Source organism: Coregonus lavaretus, assembly GCF_964263955.1.
Source record: "Coregonus lavaretus genome assembly, chromosome: 36".
NCBI classification, from domain to species: domain Eukaryota; kingdom Metazoa; phylum Chordata; class Actinopteri; order Salmoniformes; family Salmonidae; genus Coregonus; species Coregonus lavaretus.
In genome coordinates, this window is record NC_140023.1 from 159,454 (window position 1) to 186,903 (window position 27,450).

Below are 27,450 nucleotides of genomic sequence, written 5' to 3' on the forward strand. Positions count from 1 at the left end.
AATTAGGAGCACATTGAAAAATATTTGAGGTATTAAAGCTAGAACTTATTGTAATTGACAAGAATACATGGCTACTGTTCCTGGGTGACAGTGAGAGATGTTATAGTACCATCTTCTGTCTGACTAATGCTATATCATGATAGTAGTATACGATCCCTGATAATGAAGGAAATGTAGGCCAGTAGTCTACTGTAGTTTATAAACTCAGTTATGACTGAAAGCATATTCAGATAACTTGCTAATATAGATTATGTCAATCAATCATGAATCATATGGTGCTGCACACACACATTGTGATGCAAAACATACTACTTATACTTCCTCTCTTCTTTGTTCAGTTCAAGCTGTTTCCCAAATGGTGGGTGGGGAAGGACCACTGGTGAGTCACAGGATCACTGTGGTGAGTCACTCAGTTAGTTTCCACTGGGCTGTGCATGCATAGTTGGTCTGTGGTAGGATTGGAAAATACTATTTTGTTCACCTTGAGTTGAGGGACACATGAACATTTGAAGGCTTGAGGAAGGTCTAGCACCAAAATGTAGCAATGTTGATAGACTGTGCAATGGGAAAACATTATTTAAATTATATATTTATGTCAACAACAGAAAACATGTTTATCTCTTATCTAATCTTGATTTATCCAGGTCAATCTTCTTGAAATAAATATATTTTACTATTTGAGAAGTTTGTTTTGGAAAGTATTTGGCTGGGCAAATACAATAAACCAATCATTTTCCATTTGCCACCAACGCCCAGTGATTCTAGCCAACCTCCCATCGCTATGGAACAAAAGACAAAAATACTGTAGTTCGACACCGCCCTGTTCCGGTTGTCAGTTGCTAGTAACCACAGCCACAAAGTCCAAATTGGCTATATCGTACACATTCATGAAAACAAACATTTTGCTTTTTGGTCTTAATTTAATGTTAGGGTTAGGCATAAGGTTAGCTATGTGGTTAAGGTTAGGGTCAGGTTTAAAATCAGATATTAAGAAGATCAATTGTAGAAGTAGGCGGGGTTTAGCCATAATTATGACTTTGTGGATGTGGTAACAAGTGACGACCACCCTTTTCTCCTCAGCTTTCTGTTTTCAAGGTAGATAGACTGGCACTGTGTACATCAATCGGTGCGGTGATATCACTGAGAGGTCACAGTTTTACAGGTCTCTGCAAGGTGTATAGTGAACACAGCTGGTGGACATTGAACCGAGGTATGTGTTGGTGCTTTTGTTGGCGGGGTTTGTGCATGCTGTAAATGTGTAGCTAGCGCGAGCTAACCCGAAGACGTTTCTCCTTTCTTTTTCAACGTGGTGACGTGCGCTAGCCATATACAGTAGCTAGCTAACAGAAAAGTCACCATGTTCGTTCACAATAATAGTAATTTAGACCAAGACCGTGTCTGTCAGACTCCCATTCTACTACTTAAATATTTGACAAGCAAACTGAGAAAAGTAGGTAGTTAGCTAAACGTGAGCATGCTAACTTTAGCGAGCTAGCTAATGTCAACTGCACTCACTAAATGTCAAATCGCTGAATCAATGACTTGTCAATAGCGAGATGCTTATAAGTGCAGGTTGATTTGTAGCCATCTATATTCAAGTAATATTAACAATTCAAGCTTGGTACATTTCTGTCTTGGTCTTCCTTTCTCCTTTACTTGTCGTGAGTGTCAGCCAGTGAGTGACGCTGCCAATAGCAATGTCAGAAAGAAGCCCATCTGTCATCTTCTGCACCAGTCACGTACCTTATTGCAATAATGCTTGGGTTCACTTTGTTGACTACAATAGCTATTTATTTTCCCACGTTGTCTTACTGCCATATGTTGACATGGGTAAAGGGAAGGAAGGTGTTACAATGTATTTGATGGTCAGCTTTGTTGTCCAGTTGGTTTAGATATTAATTTACAAATGATGTACTATGGCGCAATGACGTCTACACAAGTGGGAATTGTATAGTCATATCAATTCAGACCATCTGTTTACTATTATGCGAAAACAACTGCAAATTGTTTTGGATGTGTTTAGGTTTACAACTTCATTTGCATAACAAAATATAGGATGCATGCAACTCATTCACTATCCTCTCATTGCACATACCCTAAACATGTTCCTTGATATGTTGCAGGCAGCTAGAAACCACATTCATTTGAAGTAGCAGTAATCATGTTTTGATCCACACAGCAATGAGCTTACTTTGGTAACCTTCAGCTTGAAAGAACTGTTTATCATCTGATTACCTAGGAAACCAAACATCATGATAACTCCAATGGCTGAAAGCTAGGCTATTCATGCCTCAGTTTGTTTATTGTTGTACTGCCAGGCTCTGATATAGCTTTGGTCAGATGATTCATTGCCTAGATATGCATGTAAAAGACAGCCAGAAGGCCTATTTGCAAACTGAGTGCTGGACTGCTCGTCATTCAGGTTAAGTTTGGGCCTAAAATGCTGAAAGAAGGTTCAGGATGGCCACTTAATTCACTTCAATAATGCTGATGCAGTTTGGAGCAAGCTCCATAGTCAGAGAATTTGGTTAATGCCTGACTTAATACACCGTTACCTTCATACAATGACCAGTTGGTTTAAATAGAAACAGCCCTGATGATAGCCTCATTGTCCTATATATTATGATTTGAGGAGGATACTAGAGGTGGAGAGGGCCCCTCCAATCAGGAGGTGTGTTTTGGCTGCGGAGCTAGGCTAAGTAGAGGTAGAGAGTTATAAATGGATCAGAGAGGTGGAGGGCTTACCGTGCTATCAGGGCTTAGTCCTAGCTGGGAAGGAGGAGTTATCTTTTATCATTTGCCTTTTGAATTCTGCTGGAGTCACTAGGCTCTATGAGCTGGTTGAATTCATCCACATGGCCTATTTTGTCTTTTCTAATGCTACAGGGCAAATTCTATTTTTAAAAAATCACGTGAGAAAGTCTTTGTCAAATGTGCAGAGAATAATCACATCTAACGAACACTTGTTTCTGTTGTCCGGTGGTCTCATAGTAAACTCAAGGATGTCTCGAGATCTGTCCCTGGACATTAACATCAAGGAGCCGCGATGGGACCAGAGCACATTCATGGGCCGCGCCCAGCACTTCTTTTTCGTCACCGACCCCAGGAACATCCTCAAGTCCTCTAAGACCCTGGAGGACGCACGGGTCACTGTGGAGAACTACAGGTACAGGGGAGGGAGAGGAGAGGAGGTGAAATGGGGGAAGAGAGACAGGACACATAAGGGAGGAGGGTGGTTGATCCCGGGAACATTCTAAAGTCCTCTGAGATGCTGGAGGACACACCGGTCTCTGGAGAGAACTACAGGTATGGAAAGGTGGTGGAGTGAGAGATTCATGTGATGGGGGATGAGAGGAGAGGTATGTAGGGGTGGTATGGTGTGGGTTATATTAGAGGGGTGGTGTACTGTGGCCTAAAATATGAAGGGTAAGATGGAAGTTACCCTGGCCCCTGGGGAGGAATTCCTTTTCATTCATGTATGAGCATGGACTCAATCGACAGCAGTGTCTCTAGTCTAAACTGAGGAGTTTAAGGAGCTAGCTAGTTGTCGCCAACCTGATATCTCTCTTCTCCCCCCATGGTGTAATAGGAGAAAGAAACAGACAGACCACTAATTAGGCTTGTAGGCTGCAACATCTGTCATACCGGTTTCTCTCTTACATCAGAGATGAACTAAAAACACGAAAATAAGACTAAGCTGTGTCTTTGTTATAAAGAAATGCGGAAATGGGCATATTCCATCAAAACAATGTACTTATAGTATGCTTTACGGGGCCGCAGTGGAGAGGGTGAAAAGCTTTAAGTTCCTCAGAGTGCACATTACTGACAACCTGAAATGGTCCAGCCACGCAACGCCTCTTCAACCTCAGGAGGCTGAAGAAATTTGGCTTGGCCCCTAAGACCCTCACAGACTTCTACAGATGCACCATTGAGAGCATCCAGTCGGGCTGTATCACCGCCTGATATGGCAATTGCACCGTCCGCAACCGCAGGGCTCTCCAGAGGGTGGTGCGGTTAGCCCAACGCATCAGCGGGGGCACACTGCCTGCCCTCCAGAATGTCTACAGCATCCGGTGTCACAGGCCAGGAAGATCATCAACGACCTCAGCCACCTGAGCCATGGCCTGTTCACCCCGCTGCCATCTAGAAGGCGGAGACAGTACAGGTGCATCAAAGCTGGGAACGAGAGACTGAAATGGCAAGAATCAGACAAGCTAACAGGCAGGCCACAAACGGGTAAATAAGGATGCACAACGGCATCTCGGAGTGCACATCTCGTCGGTCCTTGTCACGGATGGGCTATTGCAGCAAACGACCACACCACTCCTATCAGCTAAAAACGAGAAGCGGCTCAAGTGGGCACATGATCACCAACACTGGACAGTTGAGGAGTGGAAAAACATCGCCTGGTCCGACGAGTCCCGGTTCCTGTTGAGGATTTGCCATAAGCAGCATGAGTCCACGGCCCCATCCTGCCTGGTGTCAACAATACAGGCTGGTGGTGTAATGGTGTGGGGAATGTTTTCCTGGCACACGTTAGGACCTTTGATACAAATTGAGCAATGTTTCTATGCCCCGAAGAATTCCAGATGTTCTGGAGGCAAAGGGGGTTCTGACCCGGGACTAGATGGGTGTACCTAATATATTCCGGACTCTCCGGACTCTGACATTGCTCGTTCTGATATTTCGTTTTGGGATTTATGTGTATTGTTAGGTATTACTGCACTGTTGGAGCTAGAAACATAAGCATTTTGCTGCACCTGAGATAACGTATGCAAAATATGTGTACATGACCAATATAATTTGATTTGTTAAAACATTGTAGGTAGGGTAAGCTTTAGCCTATATTTATTTTAGCACGTTTCTGTGAATCAAAGATCGCAATTAGTTGCCCTGATGCTAAGAATGTATATGTTTCATTCATGCATTCATTGTTTAGAGGATGTGCTTGTGTCCAGGTTAGGAGTGGTGAAGCCAGGTCTGACAGAAGATGAGCTGTGGAGAGCCAAGTACGTCTATGACTCTGCCTTCCACCCTGACACCGGAGAGAAGATGGTGGTAGTGGGGCGTATGTCAGCGCAAGTCCCCATGAACATGACCATCACCGGCTGTATGCTCACCTTCTACAGGTACCACTGGGTTGGATGACGTTTTCAATTCAATACATGTTAAACACAATTTGTGTATAGTGTAAAGTGCATACATAAAAACAGACACAGAGCAGCATACTACAAGAGGAATAAAAACATTTGATGAGGTGAAATGTTAAGAATGTTGTAGATCGAAATGTAGAGGCACATATCAGAGAGATGCGGCAGGGATATTTCAACATTCTTCATGAGGATTAAATCTCCACCCACACTGTGCTGTGAATGCTGTCGATGGTGCATGCTGTGATGTAATGCTGGCGCTTTCTGGCTTAACTTGATCAAATGCACCATATGGGGAGCTCATCCTCTTCTCTCTTGCTCTATAGTACGCTATGCCAGGAATTTTTCTAGGACAAAAAAGTGCATAGAATCGCGTAAAATAAATGTAGCATGTTAGAATTGTCATTTTACTCACTTAATGGCGTAAACAACCTATGCAGTTAACTTTCCCGAACAGTGTGGTCTCAGCTGAAGACTGGGCTCCATGGTAGTGTTCTGTGTGTTAGGGCGGCAGGTAGCCTAGTGGTTAAGAGCTTTGGGCCAGTAATCGAAAGATTGCTGGTTCGAATCTCAATGCCGACTAGGTGGAAAATCTGTTGATGGGCCCTTGAGCAAGGCACTTAACCCTAATTGCTCTGGAGAAGAGCATCTGCTAAAATGTAAAACATTTTTATTTTTTTATCTTGAGGACATCGGAAAGGAAAATTCCTAAGCCTTTTAATGAGGGTCAGGACACAGCTATTGGCCTTGCAGCGGGTGGATGCCTTGGATTGTTATCATGTTCTCAGTCTGCATACCTTCCACTGGGCCTCTACATCCCTGCTCAGAGGGCAAGACCGGAGTAGCACACTGCAGATATTGTTGTGTGAAATGAAGAGTGAAGTGCATACAATCATAGTCACACTGTAAATTATGTAAACAGTGCACGGAAGTGGAAAGCGACATTTTGAGCTGTTTACAAGTCGTGATTTAGCTTTGTTTGAATGATCAATTCAAGCAATCTGCCTCTGAATTAAAAATTTGACCTCTGGCCTGCTAGCTCCCCTACCTCTACGGAAGCACAGTTCCCGCTCAGCCCAGTCAAAGCTATTTGCTGCTCTGGCACCCCAATGGTGGAACAAGCTCCCCCACAACGCCAGGACAGCGGAGTCACTGACCACCTTCCGGAGACACGTGAAACACTACCTCTTTAAGGAATACCTGGAATAGTATAAAGTAATCCTTCTACCCCCTCCCCCACCACCCCATTAAAAAAAAGGGGTTGTCCCACTGGCTATCATAAGTTGAATGCACCAATTTGTAAGTCGCTCTGGATAAGAGCGTCTGCTAAATGATGTAAATGAAATTATTCATGCTTGTTCACACTCTCTCACTTTCCCCCTTTCCTTCTCTCACATCTCTCCTTTCCCTCCCCTTCTCTCCCCCTTCTCCCTCTCACCCCGTCTTGACCCTCTCTCCTCCAGGACGACTCCAGCGGTGGTGTTCTGGCAGTGGGTTAACCAGTCCTTCAACGCTGTGGTCAACTACACCAACCGCAGTGGAGACGCTGCCCTCACCACCAAGTAGGGACTGGGACCACTAACACCACAACCACATTACTAACCCAGCCCTGCTGAACCTGTACTAGGATGCATCGCATAGCCTTAACTAGCTTCCTCTCCTCATCTGCTTTCCTTCATCAGTACTGATCTGAAAGGACATGGATAGGTGGAAGCAAATCCCCGTAACACGTCCCATCTGTTGCTTTCACCTGTCTTCTCTTTTCCTATCGGTGCAGACAAAGGAAAGGAGGCAAGGAGAGAAGACTATAGTAGACTATTGAGATGCACCCCTAGCTCTGTATGGAGGCCTGCAGGGCAAAGCAGAGGCTAGCCAGTGGAACCCCAGTCCACTACACTCCTCCTCTTACAGCGGTATTACACCCCACTCTTTAGTTCAGCATGCTCCTCCATTCCAACTGAAAGGCTGTAGCTGGTAGAGGAAGCAAGGTATTTGCATACGTCTTTCTGGTCTGGGGCCATATGTATCAAGCGTTTCAGAGTAAGAGTGCTGATCTAGGATCATGTCACCCCCCCTGTGCATATAATCCCATGCATTGTGATCTAAAAGGGAGAACGGATCCTAGATTAGCACTCCTACTCTGAGGCTTTTGATACATACAGCCGGTGGTGGAGAGACTGTACAAACCAGGGCTGTATCTCAATAGCTGGTAGCGTCTTCCTCTCTTACCTCTGCACCAATCTGAAAACACATGATCGGTGAAAGGTTTACACTATGTTGCTATCAGATTTCACCTGTCAAATCAGTGCAGATGTGAAGGGAAGAATACAAGGACAGGATTCCACTTTTAGACTATTGAGATGCACCCACTCTAACCAGGACACATGAGGAATGGGAGCCCACGATGCTGGTGCTCCTCAGAAACCATCATGGAACTAGCATGTAAAGACAGGGGCCATTCATGAATCTCTCTACAGCAATAATGACTTGAACTGTACATCATCATGTCTTTGCCTGACTTGTCAAGTTTCGGTGTTCAATGAATGTTGCTTATGACTTGACGGCCTTGACTACATTCCGTATGCATTGTGACCTGAGACTTCTGTATTTAGGATCATTCTGTCTGTGTATCAGACTCGACTCTGGTAAATGCCTGGAACGGCTCAGTAAATTGTGAGATGTAAATGTCTGTGTGTGATGTTCTGTCAGTCAGCTGGCTGCAGCGTACGTCAGTGCCACCACAGGAGCCGTAGTCACAGCCCTGGGACTCAAGTCTCTAGCCAAGGTACTGGACTGTCTCTGGATCATCTTAGTTCAAGTTGATTTACACTTCGCACATTTGCTTTGCATTTTTTGGGCGCCGTGAAAAATCTACATTGAAACAAACTCTCTCCCCAGCGCCTTCCAGCCGTCATGAGCCGGTTCGTCCCCTTCTTTGCTGTAGCGGCTGCCAACTGTATTAACATCCCCTTCATGAGGCAGAGGTGAGCTAGAGTTTAGACACCACAACTCTTGAGGTCTTTCTAACTAGGGACAAAGGTTTTCCTTAGCACTATCGTTTTGGTCAGCTCTGAGGGGTTAGGACTGGGTTGCTGTCAAACACTTTTGTTTCAAATTGATTTGCAAAAGAACGTTATACAAGTGAGATTGATTAATATTGCCATGACAGGTTTGGTTGAATTCCATCCTCTCCCTCTTCTTAGGGAGCTGAAGTACGGCATCCCAGTGACGGATGAGAATGGGAACCGGTTAGGAGAGTCAGTCACCGCTGCCAAGTCAGGCATCTTCCAGGTGGTGGTGTCCAGGATCGGCATGGCTGTGCCAGCTATGGGTAAGCACTGTGTTTCACACATGATGGGTTGAACATTGTTTTGTTTTATCTGGTGGGACACAGCGCAAAAAAGTTTGGGAACCACTGGGTAAGGAGTTGACGTACAGTTTCAAACCAGATCAATTGGTCATGTGTAATTTGGTCCGAAAATCACTATCCTCACACCAGTACTTCTGGGAAAGATGATTAGCAAAGCCTCCTTAAAACCGTAGATGACTATCAGAATCAACAATGTGTTGTGAAATAACAGAAATGTTTTCTGTCTGTGTTTGTCTGTCTGTCCACAGCTATCCCCCCTGTGATCATGAACGCCCTGGAGAAGAAAGCCTTTATGAAGGTAATGTTACAACAGCCAGATGCCTGTCATGCTTTCTACAGCAAATGGGCTTACTGGAGCTGGTTCTACAGTCAGTGTGTGTAGAGGAGAATCTGTGGCGTGCAGCCACTGTTTTACAAGGCCCACCCTATATTTGGAGTTCAAACCAAACTGTATGGTTCAGCCATGTAAAATATGCAACGCAATTTGTTTGGAAATCCAGGCTTCTGTGCCTCGTCTGTCTGTCTATCCTGTGCTGATCCAGTAAATCTCTAGCCTGGTCCCAGATCTGTTTGTGCTGTTTTGACAATGACCATATGAATAAGCAAGATGGCACAAACAGATCTGGGTCCACGCCTGTAAATCGCTGCAATACTGTCAGTGTGAAGTCTGTATACTGTTAAAAAATATATTTAAAAAAGAATGAACAATTGCTTCAGGTTGGTGTCTCTCTCACTTTCTCTCTCACTTTGTTCTCTCCTCAGCGGTTCCCAGTCCTAAACGCCCCAGTACAGGTGGGACTGGTGGGTCTGTGGTAAGTATCTATCTATAGTTAATGTTACAGTAAACAGTTTGTTTGGTACATGTTTCATCCACGTTATCTGTTATAAGTCCTCTCGCAATGACATGCACTGTAAGCAAACTAACCATAACATTTAAAATGGACTGGAGCTCTGAATACTGAACGTCGCGATTGCATACCATGTGTATTGCACGGTTTACTTAAACTCTGGTTGAACAAAACCTCCCGTCTCTCTTTCAGCCTGGTGTTTGCCACTCCTCTGTGCTGTGCCCTGTTCCCACAGAAGAGGTACATTATGGCCATCTGTTATATACCTTAGATATAGACCGTGGATCTGCTTTTCCTACACAACTGTCTAATCAATCATTTTATCTCTCTTTCTGTCTCTCCCTCTCTGTCTCCCCTTCTCTCTCTCATCCTCTCTCTCTCCCTCTCTCTATATAGTTCTATGGCTGTGAGCAGCCTGGAGCCAGATCTACAGGAGACGATACGACAGAGCAGTCCCCACACTACTACAGTCTTCTTCAACAAAGGCCTGTAGGACGACCCAACCACACACACCACAGACCAGCCCCCTCTGCTGGCTGGAGCCTGCTAGCACAGCTAAGCGGGCAAAGAGAATATTATATTTATGCTTATTTTTGTATTTACCTGTTTGTTTACTATGATGTTTGTTATAGGCTTTAGGATTTGATTTGATTAGGGAGAGATGATGGTGAGGGGTGCGTCTCAGTCCTACAAAGTTGCTTCCTTTCCTTGTCTGGTGTGTTTATCCTCCCAGAGATTGTGGCTGTTTAGTTACTGACTGCTCTACTCCAATCACCACTAACTAGATACGTATTCAACCCCAGAGATAAAAAAAAAAAAAAAAAGTATCCCCAAAGTGTATTTGTTATTTATTGCCCTTGTGTTTGAGATCGTACCCTTTTGAGCTGTGTGCACTGAAACCTATTCATGACTTAGAAAATAGTTAAATGTAATCTGCTAGATGGATATCCACTCCCTCAAGTTGGCTCAACTGTAGTCTGTAGCACAGGTAGTGAAGGATAACAGTTGGTTTATGAGCACACTAGACTGACCCATTATTGAGTGTACCCCAATGAACTTGACCCAGTTGACGAGCACAGTTTCTTTCTTTCTTTCTTTCTTTCTTTCTTTCCCCCTTGGAAGTGCACACACACTGTCCCACCTCAACCCCTCTCAGCCTAGTGCACCGGGAACCCTGTGCGTTTGTGTTATCAAGAAAACCGCTAGAGATGCAATGACACTGCATGAGATATCAGTAAGCACATCCCCAGTAGCACTGATGACAATGATATGCCAGAAGAAAGGTTTATATAGGACAGGATCTAGGCCTAATGTTTCAGCCCCATATCAAGGCCTTTCATGATTTGAAAACACTTTATGGATGAATTTGGATAGTGTCTGTGCATTTTCAATGGAACTCATGAATAATTGTTGGTGAAATTTGTTCCGTGCATTACTATTGCCATTTGAAGGGGAATGTACTGTATTGTGTCTAAATGTTAAAGGAATTGTATCCATGTTTTGTCCTAACCACCCTGCCACAGCCCCCCGGTCAGTCAGTTTGACGCTCCTGGTGTCTCTTTAGTCATTCTTCTGTTACAACAGAGAAGAAGAAGAGTTGACTTGCAATGGTGACATAGAGACCGAGACGTGTGGTGGGGCCAATTTATGCAATAAGAAGCAAGGGAGTAAAAATGAATCCCAGTATATTTGATGTCAGCTTTAGATTAATTGTGTTGTGGTGATGTGTGCCAAATAATATAGTTTTATTGTCATAAAACAAAGTTGTGAGAACCAGGGGTCTTAAACTACAGGCCCGCAGACCAAATGTGGCTCCCAAGCTGATTTTAATGTGGCCCGCGGTTGTCTTAGTAAATGCAGCCCGCGGTCATAAAAGGTTTGAGACCCCAAGTCTTAAAGGAATACGTCGAGATTCTTGCATTTTCTACTTACCCAGATTCTGATGAACTCGTAGATACCAGTTGTATGTCTATACATGCAGTGTGAAGGAAGTTAGAGATATTTCTGCGGGCCCAATGCTAACTAGTGTTAGCACAATGACTGGTAGTCTACATGTACGCTAGCATACGCTTAAAAAAAGGCTTAATTGCTAGAATCTCGCAGTATCCCTTCAACCTTGTGTAAAAGGAAATCATCAGTAGATTGTAGGAGAGTTGGAAGTAATGCTTGGATCTTTAGTTCCCGTGTGGAAAATCTGTGCTTAGTTACAGCATCCCTGATCAAACCTGGGCTATAATACAGTATATTAATGTTGTTTAATATACAGCTAGATGTCAAGTGTAGTAATAATATGGTTGTTTAGTAGTCTAGACTATTTCGTACCAACTGAGTTTAACTTTGTGTGGTCGAAATAGAGTATATACAACAGGTATATTTTTGTGGGATTAAGATGACATAACAGGATATATTTAACAAATAAGGTATTAGAAGATGTTAAACTTCAGGGTGTACTGCTCCATTTCTCCACCAGGTGGCGAAGTTTATTCAACTGGATGTTAGAACAACTATTACACATTTTAATAATAATATGCCACTTAGCAGACACTTTTATCCAAAGCGACTTACAGTCATGCGTGCATAAATTTTTGTGTATGGGTGGTCCCGGGGATCGAACCCACTACCCTGGCGTTACAAGCGCCGTGCTCTACCAGCTGAGCTACAGAGGACCATTTTCATTGTGTGTCAGAGTTGACTTTGAATATAGTAGTCAAAACCACCCATCAATATTGGCCCGGCTGATTTTAGTACGGCTCCGTCACGTAGCCTGGTCCCAGATCTGTTTGTGCGGTCTTGCCAGGCTATAGGTCACCTTTTCATCTGTCAAAGTCAGTATTGCATGCCAACCAAACCACTCTGCTTGGTAGTTGTAGTTCACATCTCTCTGAATGAAATCAGAGGATATTTATCCAATGAAGACACTTGTGATCACACTTGTGATAGGACGTCATCAATTGGTCATGAATGAATCTCCTCCTCACAGACTGACACAAACTTGCAAAAACATTTTTTATCACTATTGTTAGTAATGAATCCGCATAGCCTGGTCCCAGTTCTGTTTGTGCAGTTTTGTTTAGTGTGACAATGACCAGGGGATTTCTGTTGCATCTTGGGTAAAAATGTATTTGGCCTGCAATTGGGTGCTGTGTAATAACCAATGTAAAGGGTGGGAGTGTGGGGTACCACTTTCTATATGTGTATGTGTGTGTACTGTTTCTATAATTTGCTTGACAGTGCGTATGATATAAACCAAGTCACAGCTTACTATTATGAGCTTAGAGTAAGTTAGTTATCCAGCACTAGCAGCTGCTAGCTTTAATTATTTTATCACCGCCATTTAGCTTTTCCTCATTTAGTTGTTTTTTGGTCGGGAGGGCAAGGAAATGTGACTAGAACAAAAATGAAACTATAGCCTTTATAGCTAGATTGTGCTGACAGAAACATGCAAGGCTTGAGATTGAAGAAGTAGAAAACGCTCTTTATATGACAAGCCTCTCAGGCTATCCTCATGCTATAACTTTCATATGAAATATATCTCTAGGTTTAGCTTAGGCATGTAAATGTTTTATATATTATTCAATATATCTCTAGGTTAGCTTCGGCATGTCATGGAATTTGGTCTCGGCAGCACATTGAAGCACAACACGACGTCGCTACACTCCATTCATGTTTCATGTCAATGTGTGTCCATGTACAGTAACTCACGGTTATTCACTACATTTACATTTACATCATTTAGCAGACGCTCTTATCCAGAGCAGTACCCATGTAGTTGTCAGTATTGGTGCTCACTACTTGTTCTTTCCCCCTCTCCATTTTGAGTTGAGTTGGAAGATGTTCCGTCACACCTGGACTATGGAAGATGTATTTACTAAGAGCTATAGAATAAAGTGATTGAAATGTCTGAATGAGTTTTCTTTCTCAGGCCAATGACAAACTGTACTGTTCAGGGAGGTGTTCATTAGGCATCAAATGAAGACAACGTGAATGTTCCACACCATTGTGCCCTGCTGAACATACCTATTTGAGGGTGGGTCACTCACTCTGCATTGCTCAATGTTTACAGACAGCAGTGCTAGCAGTCTTCCAGCAACAAAGGAGTGGTCCTACAGGCTGACTTAGCTTCATTCAATCCGTAGCACAGAAGACCTGCGTTGTAGCGCGGTTGAAATGTAAAGGTAACGAAGCCTTACTCCCTATTGTACACAAACGCCAACCATGGACTGAGGTAAACTCTCCACTTGTTTCGTAGGCCACCTTTGTCCAACTGCCAGTAAAAACAGGGAGGGATTGAAAAACACAAGTAGCAAATGTCTTGGTGCACAGCTACGTAAGCAGAGATAAGCAGCTGAACAGAGAAGTTGTGACTGTATGTTACGGAAACAAACATATCTACTTATGAAAGAGATAATATGTTCAGAATGTTTTCTAGAACATCCTGCCCGTCCAGAGAAGGAAAGAGACGGAGGAGGATGGTGTGACGGTGGTTTATTGTGGTTTGCATCCTCTCTCTCACACCTGCTTCCTGCCAACCTGGCCATAGTGAGTATGTTGAGGCAGTGTGTGTTTGGGTATCGAACCTGCTCCCCTCGTCGCCGAGTTTACAGTCAGGTCTTCATTAATAACACACATTGACCACACACACATTAATTCACAGGTATAACGTGAAACACATTTAGCCAAGTTACTAGACTGACTTTACGTACCGAATACAGATGCACAGAACCATGCATTCCTCAAGTTGAGTTTAACACCCTTAGAGACTGCAATAAAAGTGTGAAACACTATAGTTGTAGATATACAGTCCCTCTCTCCCAAGAGATGAGTAATGTTCAAGTGTTCTCACAGTTTAGTGCAAGCAGTAAGGTCCCTGATTGAGAATACCTTTATTTAACCAGGTAAGTCATGAGAACCCATTCTCTTTTACAATGACGACCTGACCAAGACCTTAAGCCTACAGAACACTGTCTAGTTGGTACAACTTGGTGTTTCCACATCTAAAGAAAAGACATAGGAAAAAGGTCCACCTCGTCTTCCAATGGGCTTATGAGTGCAGGGAGTTAAGGGGGTCAGGATCTTATAAGCAGTGGAGATCATCATTCACCTGAGCATTCTAGAACATTCACATTGTTATTGAGGAAATGACACATTCTATGATGGACAGAGCTAGCCATAATAGAAATCATGAAAGGTTAGTGCACGAGAACTACAGATACGGAAAATGACCTTTTCTTCAAGTTTAAATGTCATACACAATTCTAAAACACGTGTATTGTTGTTGGGATAAGGTTCCATTTTGTGAATGGAAAAAAATAAACAAAAAAACAAATGCAGGAAATAAACCAGTATTTGTTTCTGAGGACTCTTTTTTTTGTGTTGATCTAATGCTACTAAGTTTGTGAACACAAAACTAACCATCTATTGCACTGGCACAATTCTCTTGGCGGCCTCTAAAACATCTTCATTCTCCACTTTGTTGCCAAACTCCTTCTCCCTGTGCTCCAGAAGAATGCCCTGAGGAGGAAAAAATACACATTCATTTAAAAAAGGGACCTACGTAATACCAAACAAGCTCACAACACAATATAACAACAATGCTGCTGCGCTCTGTCTATTCATTTAGGTTGAACCGTGTTTGTATCCATATTGTCCTGGAGGACTTCCTTCCCTTGTCTCTGCTCATGGCTACTGATTACTAAGGAGTTGACAGCAGATACAAAGTGTGTGTCATCTGCAGCACTGGATCCTTCATGGGTGAGTCTCTACCCTCGTACATGTGTGTTGGCAGTTGGAGACTAAAGGTGTCAGCATGCTTCAGTTCGGCTGGCGTCTAGCAGAGTGTGTGCTCGCATACTCCCTTAATAGACCTCAGCTTGAAAAAACGAGAAAAAAGCAGCACTAGTACAGTTTGTCCATTTTGAGATGCCGTAGGCAAAATAGTCCGAATGAATCTAAGATAACTCAAGAAATCTGTCATTAATTTTGACGTTTTTGCAGAAGAGATCTTAGTCTCCAAATTCTACATTGAAATAATATGTTTGGTGCAGTATTTCTCAATGAAAAAATGTGCATAAAAACAAAGACTTTATTGAAGAATCCCTACTGTTGACCAATCACAGTCGAAGGGGACTTCGGCTACCGACTTCGGCTTGCCTCAAGAAAAAATGTGTGCCCGAACAGCCGAAAAAACCCTTACTGAAGTCCAAAACTAACAAAAACATCACAAAATGTCATACTATATGCACAAACTCTTACTAACTGTTTGGGTTGGGAAGCATGCGGACACCTTAACAGCTCCAGTCAATGATTTCCAGCTGTGGCTGAACCCACTCCATTGATGCACAGCCCTGCGTGTGTTGTACCTGGTTCCCCGCTCCGATGACAAACACGCCTCCCAGGACGAAGCCCTCCCCCAACATGTTGCCCTGGTAACCGGCCTTCCAGGCCCGCATAAAGTTCTGCCACACCCCCAGACGGATGAAGCCCAGCCCCCCCATCTTCCTCTGTAGTGGGCCATAGAAGTGGTGCTGCAAAGGACACAAGTAAACCAATCAAAGGACACGAGTAAACCAACCAATCAATGGAGAAAATAAAAAACTCAGGCACAGACAATAGGCATACTATATCGACACATGCTTCAGCTCCTCTGCTTCATAGCAGGCCTGTGTAGAAATCGATTCAAACATGTTCACAGTTCTTTCAGTTGAACGCATTCAGTTGTACAACTGACTAGGTATCCCCCTTTACCTTTCCTTCTTTCAGGCCAGTGCAGATTAAGGAAAAGAGACAAGGAGAGGAAACTATTGAGATGTACCCATAGAGTCTGGGTCCGTCTCACCTTCTATAGACTATTGAGATGTACCCATAGAGTCATGGTCCGTCTCACCTTCTATAGACTATTGAGATGTACCCATAGAGTCTGGGTCCGTCTCACCTTCTATAGACTATTGAGATGTACCCATAGAGAGTCAGGGGGTGTTTCTCAAAATGCATACTACCATGCTCCAAGCACGGGAGGTTCGGAGTATGAGTCCAAATCAAAGTATACGAAACGGAGCACACTTCTCGAATGAGTATATTTTAAAGCATGCATCGATGCAAGCTTCAATGGAAAGTATGCAAATAAATATGATGCAACGACATAAAAAGTGATGCAACATTTCTTGAAATCAATGCCGGACATTATTTGAGCTGAAGCGAGAGAAAATACACTCTCATCCTCACAAGAACGTGGTTGGAGAATGCACTCGGAGCATGAGAGTGTGGAGCACAGTAGTATGCATATTGAGAAACACCCAGGGTCTCACCTGTTCGTCTACGTAGATGTCCCCAGCGAAGTGCGGTCGGAAGTCCTGGATCTCCGTGCCGATGTTCTCCTTCACCACGGCAACCAGAGGGACCCCGAGCTCCTCAAGCTGGGTCTTCAGAGAGGACAGCTCGGAGGCTTCCTACACACACAATTAGTACAATTATTTTAATAGGTTGGTGCCTCGTTCATCTGGAATTGAGGCCTGCAGATTTCTCCTAATGCATACAGCGGAATCTACACAACAACACCATCTGGTGTGGATATAGACCTGATTCTGGATCTACTTTCCCTCTGACTATACTGTAAAGTATCAGTGACATCATCACTTCACCTCTCTGCACAAAAATCATCCGGGCCGTCGTACGGCCATAACTACTGCTCCCGTCTTCTCCCACAGAGCTTTGGCCTTTATGGTCTTCTCATCTGCAGGACACACACATATACAGGTCATGCATTGGGGCCAGGGCTCTTCAGTGTAACCATTTTGCTGTGTGACCTGGATAAAATAAATAAATCTAGGAGCACCAATGTGCCTAGATTTTTTTTTTTTTATGTCCCAGATAATAATTGTTGTAATGATTAGGTTTAGCTCTACCGTTGTTTCCGACAGCCGAGAAAAAAAAGCGAGCGTATATTTGTTAGCATATTATGGACCACAAAATGCCCTGCTCAGAGCTATACGATAGATATTCTGTAAACTCTGAGATTTCAAATCTTAACAGCTGCCATGTTGGCACCAAAAGCTCTAACCCTGCTACATTCTAGTATGAATGTAAAACAGAATGTCATTGTCATACTGTAGAACGTTTGGTGCCAGCATGGTCGACAGTTTTCTGCACTTTCCGGCCATGCCCACGTGATTGTAGGTGAACCAGGGCCCGTACCGTCTCCAGTGGAGCGGAGGTCTGCGTCCTCCAGGTACTTCAGCGAGGCCTGGGCAGCCTTGGTCAGACACAAGTCAGTATTGGCCAGAAAGATCCCAACGATGGCCACTCCTAAGGCCCCCAGACCCAGCGACCACATCCCCATCTCAAACAGCTCCACCTCGAGGCCGGAGGACAACACTGCAGCCAAAAAGACAGGAGAAAACATAGACAAACATGATTATCAGAGTTATTTATTGTTCTTAGGAAGGGAGAAACTTTAAGAGGAACCAGAGCCTAGAGAAGAGGGCCGGTCTTCTTACTCTGTCATGCCACACTTACATGTGTAATGATTTCTGGTACTGTTAGGTAATGGGACTTTACTGTTAGCGAGAGGCAACATTCCTAGGCATGGGTTAGGGGGTGGGAAGGTCAGGGTCACTGATATAGACCGTAAGACAAGTAAAGGGAACTAGCCTAACTCCATGCAATGTGTCACTAGAGAGAGAGATAATGTAATGCTCCTTGCCTGATTTGGGCTTTTTAGGTTCAGGGCTGGATGAGGCTGTGCTGAGGTGAAAGGCTTTTAGACAGGGGAGTCTGGCTGTAGGGTTGGTAGAGGGCTGGCTGTTGTGAACGGTACCCCCCAGAGGCAGGGCAGAGATGTGCAGAGTCTGAGATAGCCTCCATCTGGCCCTTAGGGCTTTAGCGGAAGGTCTGGAGAGGGCCTGGACCAGGGCCATGGTGACTGTGTAAACACAACCTATCAGAACTTTCTCTGACCCCTATAAAAACACACCCTCAGAATTTCTCTGAAAAGACAAAAAAAAAAAACAGAAGCCTTTATCATGAGCGTGAAATCACTTGTTTGAAAGATGGCATTGGCACATGCAACTACTGTTAGGAAGTAGTGACTGAGGTTCAAACAGTAGGCTAAACACTATGTTTTTGTTTATCTTTTCAGAGACAGCCTAGATAGGGCTGGCACAATTACCATATAACCGTATAACCGTCGGTTATGGATGAAGACCATCATGAAAATAAAATAACCTAAAAAGAAACAAAAATGAACAGCTGACTGAAAAGTGTGACAATTTGCTTGGTAAACTAATGGGTACATTCGCAATGGCTGCCTGGTATTGTGATGCAATCATTTCCATGTAGTATAGAATGTTAATTAAAATGATGTTAAAGGTAGATTCAGCGAAATGACATTGCCGCGAGCAGCACCGCAGATATTGAGATGAGCGAGATGCAAGACTTCGCTCTCACATGGTGACACACAGTATCTGTGCATGTGCACGGGTTCGCTTCATGCTGTTACAGCGTGGAAGCCAGGGGACCAAAACAGCAGAGAAGTTGAGCCTCGTGCTTGACCCACTATGCCGTTTAGCCTACTTTCTGCATCTACATCATATTGCTGAGTCTACCTTTAACTGATGTGGCTCATGCAATGGAATGTATTTTTGGTAATGTCAGTTGAGTTTAATCAACAAATACCTGCTTTACTTCCTGTGTTTAATGTCAGTTGAGTTTAATCAACAAATACCTGCTTTACTTCCTGTGTTTACTTCCTGCTTTGCGCCTCGCAATGGCCACCAGTCCACACATTATGCCATCATTGGGCTTGTTCGACATTGCAGCCAACAGTGCAGATGACAGCCGACTGACTGATCTACAAAGAACCTTGCATCATAATTAACACTCATTATTATTTGTAGATCAGTCATTCAGTCACAATTTAACCATGATACATTACGATTTTTATCCTCTCCAACACAGCCATTGACTTGAATGGGGACGCCCATTCTATTCATTCTATTTCTATAGCTGAACATGCAGTCAGGAGCGGAGGAAAGGAGAAAACGTGCATAATTATTTTTGTTACTATTCGAACGGTTATTACGGTGACCGCGGTCATTTGGCTGGCAAATAGATGCGGTAAAGAGGGTCCGATTTGGATATTTGGCTGTTTTAATTGCATAAGACTTTTCAGGTTTAGAAGAATAGACTGCTAAATGCTAACTCCCGTTTGTATAAGCTGGTAGCATAGAGAAATCGGTGGTGTTAGTCAGTCATTTTTTAACTGTAATGCATTTGATTGGTGACGATGAGATGAACGTGTATTGGGGTTGACATCCATACAAGCGTTATACTCCTATTTGTACCTCAACATAGTGTGAAATACACATAAACAATAGCTTAAATGTAGGCAAATTTTGCTAGGGGGCAATGAGGAGATTCCGGATATTTCCCCCACGCGTTTCGTTGGCATTTCCAATGTTCTGCTCGAGTTCCACTAACCTCTTTACCTCTATTACCGTCATCCAAAATTCCATGACCGTCACAGCCCTAAGCCTGGGGAATGTAGTTTAAATGTGTACAGTGGGCCGTTGACGAAGAAAAGGAAGAACTAGACTTTCACTGTGTGTAAAACTTTCACTCTGGTCAGTATTGTCTGGGTGGGTCAGTTCAGTACACTACAGTAAAGTAGAGTACAGTAAAGTATATTATAGTTCAGTACATTATATTTTACTCAACTCTAGTGTGCTCTACTGTGTTTCGTACTGAACTCTATTCTTCTGTACAGGACTGTACTCAACTTTTTTTTCTTCCCTTTACTGTACTGTGCTCTCCACACTTGTGAAACATAGATGTCTACGATTGGTTCAGATTTGGTCCGGTGCGGACCAAAAACCACTTTTGTGGACATTGAAATCAAGGCCAGGGCGGACTGACCATATTTCAACTACTTTTCAAAGTCCATGGATGTCCAGTGTCGATCAGTGCTCAGTGGGTACGGATGCTGGTTACAGTAAATGGAAAGAGAGGGGGCTCTTGAGCAGATGTCAGTAAGAGACGGGAGAGGTGACATTAACTGGAGAGACAGAGAGAGAGGGAGGGGTTGTCCAGGCTGTTTTCACACTTGCTTTGACCACCAGACAGAAAGAGAAAAAAAACACAGTTATGAGTTGAATGTAACAGTAAGCCAGTGGAAGGGAGGACTGTAGCAGGTGACCCAACTATGGTTTGTGACTACTATGATTTCTCATTGTAGCCAATTCAATTGCAGTAATTCCGTCACTGACTTGGTTAAAGAATTGAGTTTTAATCACTTAATAATTCATAAACCAAATAGATAAGTAAAAACACTAACTAATTGGTAGGTCTACCTTTACTTGTTACTTCTGTGAACTTTCATTATCCTCCCTCCTCATGAGGGAGAGAAATTACAAAATATCTTAAAAGATATGTGAGTTTTTGGTACTGGAATTTCAAAGCACAGGGCAATGTTTCTTAAACTTACACAAGGCAAATAATTTCTCCAAAACGAAATATAAGTGTTGATATTAGTTGTCAGGGGTCTTTCTTTCAACATTATTGTGTGTTGATGTATAGATGGGTTAGCTGACAATGTCACGAAAAAGATAGGCACGCTTCAATGGGGCAGAAGTCTGTGTGTTGTTGTGGATCTGGATGGTCAGACAGCTAGCTAACCAACAACTAACGATGTATTTGAGCGACAACAAGTGCTCATTGTGCAAATGTATTTATGTTTTCAATAAACATTGGAGACTAAATATAGTTTACATGTTGTCAACAATCTAACCAACCCTGTCTGTTTTGCCCCATAGTTGCGCACACGTCGGTTTTGTTGCTGAACAACCAACCTGTGTATTTCCAATACCTTTTAAGACTTTTTCTGGTAGATGTTTTCTAAGACTCCTTTTCTATCTGTTTGGCCAGAAATCAAAGCCTTATTCCTTATATTTAGGATAGAAAATGGTTAAAAATTGTATTTCTCAAAAATATAGACTAAGCTTTCATTTGTCATGCTCCTATGAACACATATTGGTGCCCATGGGTCCTTGTTGAATGAATGACAGCAAACCTGTTTGTCTACATTCCATTTTCTCAGGAAACTGATGGCATGACTAAGTAACAAACATGAACTGCTCCGTTTGTTGTGGCTTATCTTAAGTAGACTGTACTGGCCTGTTAGTCACAGTATGTGGTTATACAGTTATGGGTGTGACACACACTTGTGCGTGCACACACACACACACACCATAATGCCTCAGACCATAGCTTACATGGCTAATCCTCCTTCCCCTTGTATAAGCAAGAGGGGCCTTAAGATACAATGTTACAGACAGTACACAGTGAATCATCAGTATAGTCAACTGAGCATAATTATTAGTAGTCTATATGGATACGAACAATATACTGTTACTGTATTGTCACGGCTAGCTTAGACGTGGATTTTTCAAGATATAGATCATTCAGTATTTTCAGTTCTCTCTGAACACTATGGACAAGACAATGAATGGTCCACCAAATGTTTAGGGCCTACATGCATTAAATATATGTGAAACCAAACTGAACACAAACCTACACGCATGGTCATTATAAAAATACTCAAATTCAATTTTCAAACATCAAACATCGATTCATATATCAAACAATCACCCACTGAAGGTGTGCACTCATTTTCCTCAAGTTCAGCTCATTCAATCCCAAGTACTCTGTTCTGCACTTCACTGTGACTTGACAGTCTTGACTAACTACTGCAGTGTGACTTTCCCTTCTCAGAGAGAGGACAAAGGACTGAACCCTAATGAGAACAGCAACCAATAGCCTACCTGGCAGCTGCCCATGAACTGATTGACTGGATTCCATGTAGATAGATAGTGAAAAGGAATATTTACATTGTATAAATCAGTATCGCTAAGCTTACAGTGACAATAAGTTGAGAAACTGACTGTTAATATTGACAACGAAAATATGAGAACATAGGATAGATAATCATGACAAAGATGAAATGGCAAGTAGGCTAGTTACAGATGTGAATATTGACTGAATTCTGCACCTTCTTATTCCTTGTCTTAGAGCGCTTATTTCAAATTGAGTGACATAAATTATTAAATGTGGCTTCTCATGCAAACCCTATCAAGACAATTTTGCAGCGCTCAACTCATGGCATGCAATTTTACATAGCTTGCTTGCCTATTTGATAAGCAACCTTGAGATCCACTAAAGACAGACAATCATGTTGACTGGTAAGTGGCATTATAAAGTGAACTTTACTAGCTAGCTAAATCTATGTTGGCATTCTTTGATTAATGCATTAAATAGGCCAAGTAGAAGTTAGTAGTAGCAATGACACTGTAGTTTGTTCACTTTGTAGACTTCACATTTGGCTAGCTGGCTCTCTAGGTTAGCTAGCTAGCGAAGTTAGATGCTGGCTGCACGATGACGTTAGCAAGTCAGCTTGCTGATTGAAATAATGGGAATGCTCGCAACAAAATGTTTAACAATATTTCAAATAATGTATAAAGGAATTATACTCACAAGTATTGTGTTGAAGGAGGAGTGCAGTTGACGTCTCCGTTCAAAATATCTAAATTTGCCGTAGGTGTATCAGTCGATCAAGATAAATGGATTAGTCCTTGCAGGGAAACGAATCGCACAAGATAACACGGACCTTTGGCACAAATCAAAGGTCCTTTTTCACAACAAAAACAGATTGACCTATATATTTTTTTCAAAGTCTACATTGAGAAGTAATGTACCACCCATGCGTGTGCACACACACACACACACGCCAGGGCTGGTACATTCTGGTAACAGTGTAATTAGAATTACATGATCATGAACAAAAAGCAGGATTACTATTTACCAATTAGTAACAGTTTGGCTGTATATATCACAGTTATGTATTCATAGTCCGAACGATTAGGCCTAGGGTGCCAAATAAACACCCAACCCTGTGCCCTGCATCCACACCATACAGCCCAAACACACAGCACCCCCACCAACACACAAACCACACACACCTAGCCTAACACAGACACACACTTCACAATAAGTCTGATAACAAAGCTTACTTCTAAGGTAGGGCTACACCTGAGCATGGTTACATTAATGTTAATGTTATTTTTGGCCATGATGAGTTCCTCTAGTGATGGGAGGATAAACTGCACTGTTTCCAGTAAATAATTAGGTTCAGAAGAGAGATTGACTGGCCCCAGTGGATGTACTGGGATGAATTGGAACGCCGACTTCGAGACAGGCCTTATCGCCCAACATCAGTTCCCGACCTCACTAATGCTCTTGTGGCTGAATGGAAGCAAGTCCCCGCAGCAATGTTCCAACATCTGGGCCTGTGTAAACACAGCCATAGTCATTCAGGTGACTCTCCTGGAATACGGAGGAGGAATGGAAGGAGAAAGAGAGGCAGAGGAGGTCTAAGAGAGAGAGGGAGGAAGAGGGTGAGCTTGAGTCAGTTAAAAATGGTGGGGAAAAGGTAGATGGTTTGTTAAAGAAGAATGGTAGAAAGTTTAAACAGAGTGAGTTGAAGACAGGAGGAGAAATGGAAGTGAATGAGGGCGAAGTATCGGAGGTGGTAGGTGTGGTGAAGTTCTCGGAGCCCAAGGTTTGCACCGAGGGTCAGGATAAAGATGAGTCTGACAGTAGGAGTGATGTTTTTGGAAAAAGTGGGCCTTTGCCTTTTGGCTGATCCATTTGTGGTTTCAGGGTGGGTGAAAACAGAGTTGGCTGCTGTGAAATCGGTGAAGGTAACCAGAAGTGGTCTGGTGATAATTGTTTGTGTTTCTGCTGGTCAGAGGGAGCAGGCGCTCCGTGTTAAACTAATGAATTGTTTTGCTCTCAAGAAAAGGGCACCATTGAAAGGTGTGATTACTGGGGTAGCGGTAAATGTGAAAGCTGACTAACTGAAGGGGAAGATGTGATGCTCGTCGTTTGGTGCGACACAGACAGGGTGGCGAGTGGAGGAACAGAAGAGTCATTGTCTGTTCTTTTGAGTTTTGATGTTGAGTCTTTGCCCGACAAAGTGATGTTAGGATATATAAGTTATCCGGGACGAGCTTTTGTGCAGAATACATTACGTTGTTAAGATTATGGCCATGTGGCAGCAGTGTGTAGGAGGGAGGTTCCAAGGTGTGAGAAGTGTGCAGAAGGGCATGAGACAAAGGAATGTGTAGCATTGGGGAAAGTAGTGGTATGTGTTAATTGTAGGGGTGACCATGGGGCTGGGGATCCGAAATGTCCGGTGCGAGAGAGGCAGGTTGAGGTTTCCAGGGTTAGAGTAGTGCAGAAGTTGTCATGTGGAGGCAGTGAAGAAAGTAGAGGAAGATGGGTCAAGGGGAAGGGATCCTGAGAGGAATTGTGTGAGTAGTAGATCTGTACCAGTATAGAGGGCTAAACCAACAAGTGATATATGTTTCAGTAAGATTGGATTTATGGCATTTATAGCAATGGTTATCAACTGTACTACTTTTATTTCTTATTTTCTTTAGGTATTATTTCTTAAAACTGCATCGTTGGTTAAGGGCTTGTAAGTAAGCATTTCACTGTAAGGTCTACACCTTTTGTATTCGGCGCATGTGACAAATGCAATTTGATTTGATTTGATGGAACGTAAGTCGCAGAAAATAGAGGTTGTGGTGGCAGCTGCAGAGAGGTATTTTGGTGTGCGAGACTTGACATCAGAAGAGTTACAGGGTGTGTTAAGTGGTGGTGTCCCATCCCTTCAGGCTGTTGGCCTGAAGTAGGAATAAATGGATTTAAATAGTGGGTATGGTAGTTACTATTATTTTTTTATTTTTTTTTGTGTGTGTGAGTGTATTATTAGATGGTAGGGTATTTTTAATTTTTTGAAGCAAAGTATAAGGGAGTTATACTCCAGTCTAGTATGTGGCGGTAATGCAACATCTATTGGATGAAACCGCCATTAAACCTCATCGAAGAAGACAGGAATGGAGAATAACATACGAGTGTTCTCATTCCATAACAGCTGAATATGCTATTAAGCAAAGGAATTAATTCAATCACACTTCTTGTGCAATCTACAGTATGTACAGATCAGTAGATGCTAAGAATCAGTCAACATGTGCAGGGATACTGGAGTGATAGAGGTAGATACTGTATGTATATGGGTAAGGTGACTAGGCATCAGGATATAAGATAAACAGAGTAGCAGCAGCGTGTATGTGAGTGGGTGTGTGGATCGCTAGAGGTAGATACTGTATGTATATGGGTAAGGTGACTAGGCATCAGGATATAAGATAAACAGAGTAGAGGCAGCGTGTATGATGATTGTATGTATGTGAGTGGGTGTGTGTGTAGAGTCAGTATTAATGTATGTGCATATTATGTGTGTGTGAGCAAATGTTGGAGTGAGTGTTTGTGTTGGACAGAGTATGTTAGCAGAGTTGAGAAGTCAGAAATCCCGCTCATCGCTCATGGAGCTGTGGCGCTCTATGTCCTTTCCAACAGCTCTGCAAAAAACTGCTCTGCGCTTGTCACGTTCGTTGTGTAAAGGATCGGACCAAGGTGCAGCGTGGTATGCGTACATAGTCGTTTATTTTAATAAACACAGACAAAATAACAAAATCCAACAGAACGTGACATTCAAGAGGGTAAACATCAAACAAGCCAAACAGAAACAAGATCCCACAACCTAGGTAGGCAAAATGGCTGCCTAAGTATGATCCCCAATCAGAGACAACAATCGACAGCTGCCTCTGATTGGGAACCACACCCGGCCAACATAGAAATAGATAAACTAGATTATATCCAAATCACACCCTGACCTAACCAAACAGAGAATACAGGTGATCTCTAAGGTCAGGGCGTGACAGCGCTCACAGGAAACAAAACTGCAGCTCCAAATTCGCTCCATTCATTAAAATCACAATTTAACGAACGCCCATCTATTTTTGTGACTACCTGGACCTACCATTTTGAAGTATTGAAACCAAACCATATGATTTGAATGACAAGTATTTTAATAAATATGGAAAAGTGAATGTAAGAAGTGCTCATCATTTCAAATAGGCTACATGTAATATTAAACAGAATATAAACACTCTAAATAGGTCAGGAGCCAGACAGGGAGCTTAAGAAGGAACAAAAATTAATTATATTATTATTATTTAAATTATTTCAAGGCTATAGCCTACAAAGAAATACATTGTGAAGCATTTGCTAGTGCAACACAATAGGCTGGTAGGGATGTAGTGCTCAGCATTTAAACAACATTTTGTTGTATTAAATCATTATAGTCAATAAATTGCGCATATAGGCTGTGACTTACTTAGAATTAAATACAAATTAAACAAAAAATGCCTTATTAGGCCTTTGAATTCATTTTTAGAAACAAGACTTTGGCCAGTCTGTGGCCTCAGGCTCTGTGGTGATGGTGCCTGGAGAACAGGCCAGCAGCGGAGAATATATTATCTCTGCAGAGCCATTGGGGATGCTAAACACCCTTTTGGCCACTCTTGCCAGGCTGGGCAGAGATGCAGAGTTGTGTTATTATTTTGTTATAGGTAGGCCTAAAGGTTTTGAGGCAAAATAACCCAATCAAAACGGAAAGCTCCATGAAAGTGGGAATATGCCATGCCTATTGGGCCAAAATCAATTATGGACTATTGTATAGATAATAGAACAAAAATGAACTAAACGTTTAAGAGATCAGATTTTTGGTTTATAAATACTTTGCTTCAATGACACACATAGTTATCTACCCACCTTGTTCCTTTCTTTTAGCATGTCCATGTAGTAAGTACACCATCATTTTGGGATACGTGTCTTTTCAGATTCCACAATGATTCTTTAGTTGTGGACACTACATCACGGCACTCTCCAACACTCCAGCCTTTGGGAATCTTGCTCTGAGCTCCAGTCAAATTGGGCACACTCCGTTCCTCGCTCCGCTCCAGCTCCACTCAGGTCACATACTCTGGTGTTGTTGTGTCAGTGTGCATGAGTGTGTAGGGCCCTGTGAGTGTGCATAGAGACAGTGCAAAAATATCAATAAAATACAAGGGTCAACTCAGATAGTCCCTGTAGCCATTTTGTTAGCTATTTAGTAAGCTATTTAGCAGTC

At 42.8% G+C, this 27,450-nt stretch overlaps 2 protein-coding genes across 5 annotated transcripts; one reads left to right on the forward strand and one right to left on the reverse strand.

Moving 5' to 3' along the window:
* Positions 1–883: 883 nt before the first annotated feature.
* LOC311110951 (sideroflexin-1-like) lies at positions 884–13,269 on the forward strand. Its single transcript, XM_084153598.1, has 11 exons — positions 884–1,210; positions 2,992–3,166; positions 4,959–5,129; positions 6,614–6,712; positions 7,860–7,935; positions 8,049–8,134; positions 8,354–8,481; positions 8,769–8,818; positions 9,283–9,332; positions 9,561–9,608; positions 9,765–13,269. The coding sequence occupies exons 2-11, from the start codon at positions 3,003–3,005 to the stop codon at positions 9,859–9,861; spliced, it is 969 nt and encodes a 322-aa protein (XP_084009724.1). The 5' UTR covers positions 884–1,210; positions 2,992–3,002; the 3' UTR covers positions 9,862–13,269.
* Positions 13,270–13,836: 567 nt separating this feature from the next.
* LOC311110953 (peroxiredoxin-like 2A) lies at positions 13,837–27,413 on the reverse strand. Of its 4 annotated transcripts, none has more exons than XM_084153600.1 (7): positions 22,890–22,996; positions 18,067–18,349; positions 17,559–17,738; positions 17,006–17,097; positions 16,673–16,813; positions 15,728–15,892; positions 13,837–14,879 (listed from the first exon to the last, which is right to left on the reverse strand). In XM_084153600.1, exons 2-7 carry the CDS (start codon positions 18,278–18,280, stop codon positions 14,784–14,786), a joined length of 888 nt encoding a protein of 295 aa, XP_084009726.1. In that variant the 5' UTR covers positions 18,281–18,349; positions 22,890–22,996; the 3' UTR covers positions 13,837–14,783. The 4 variants fall into 4 exon arrangements, with proteins under 4 accessions (XP_084009726.1, XP_084009727.1, XP_084009728.1 ...); XM_084153601.1 differs by having other exon boundaries at positions 18,067–18,285; positions 22,890–22,993; XM_084153602.1 differs by lacking the exons at positions 18,067–18,349; positions 22,890–22,996 and adding an exon at positions 27,093–27,413.
* Positions 27,414–27,450: the final 37 nt, after the last annotated feature.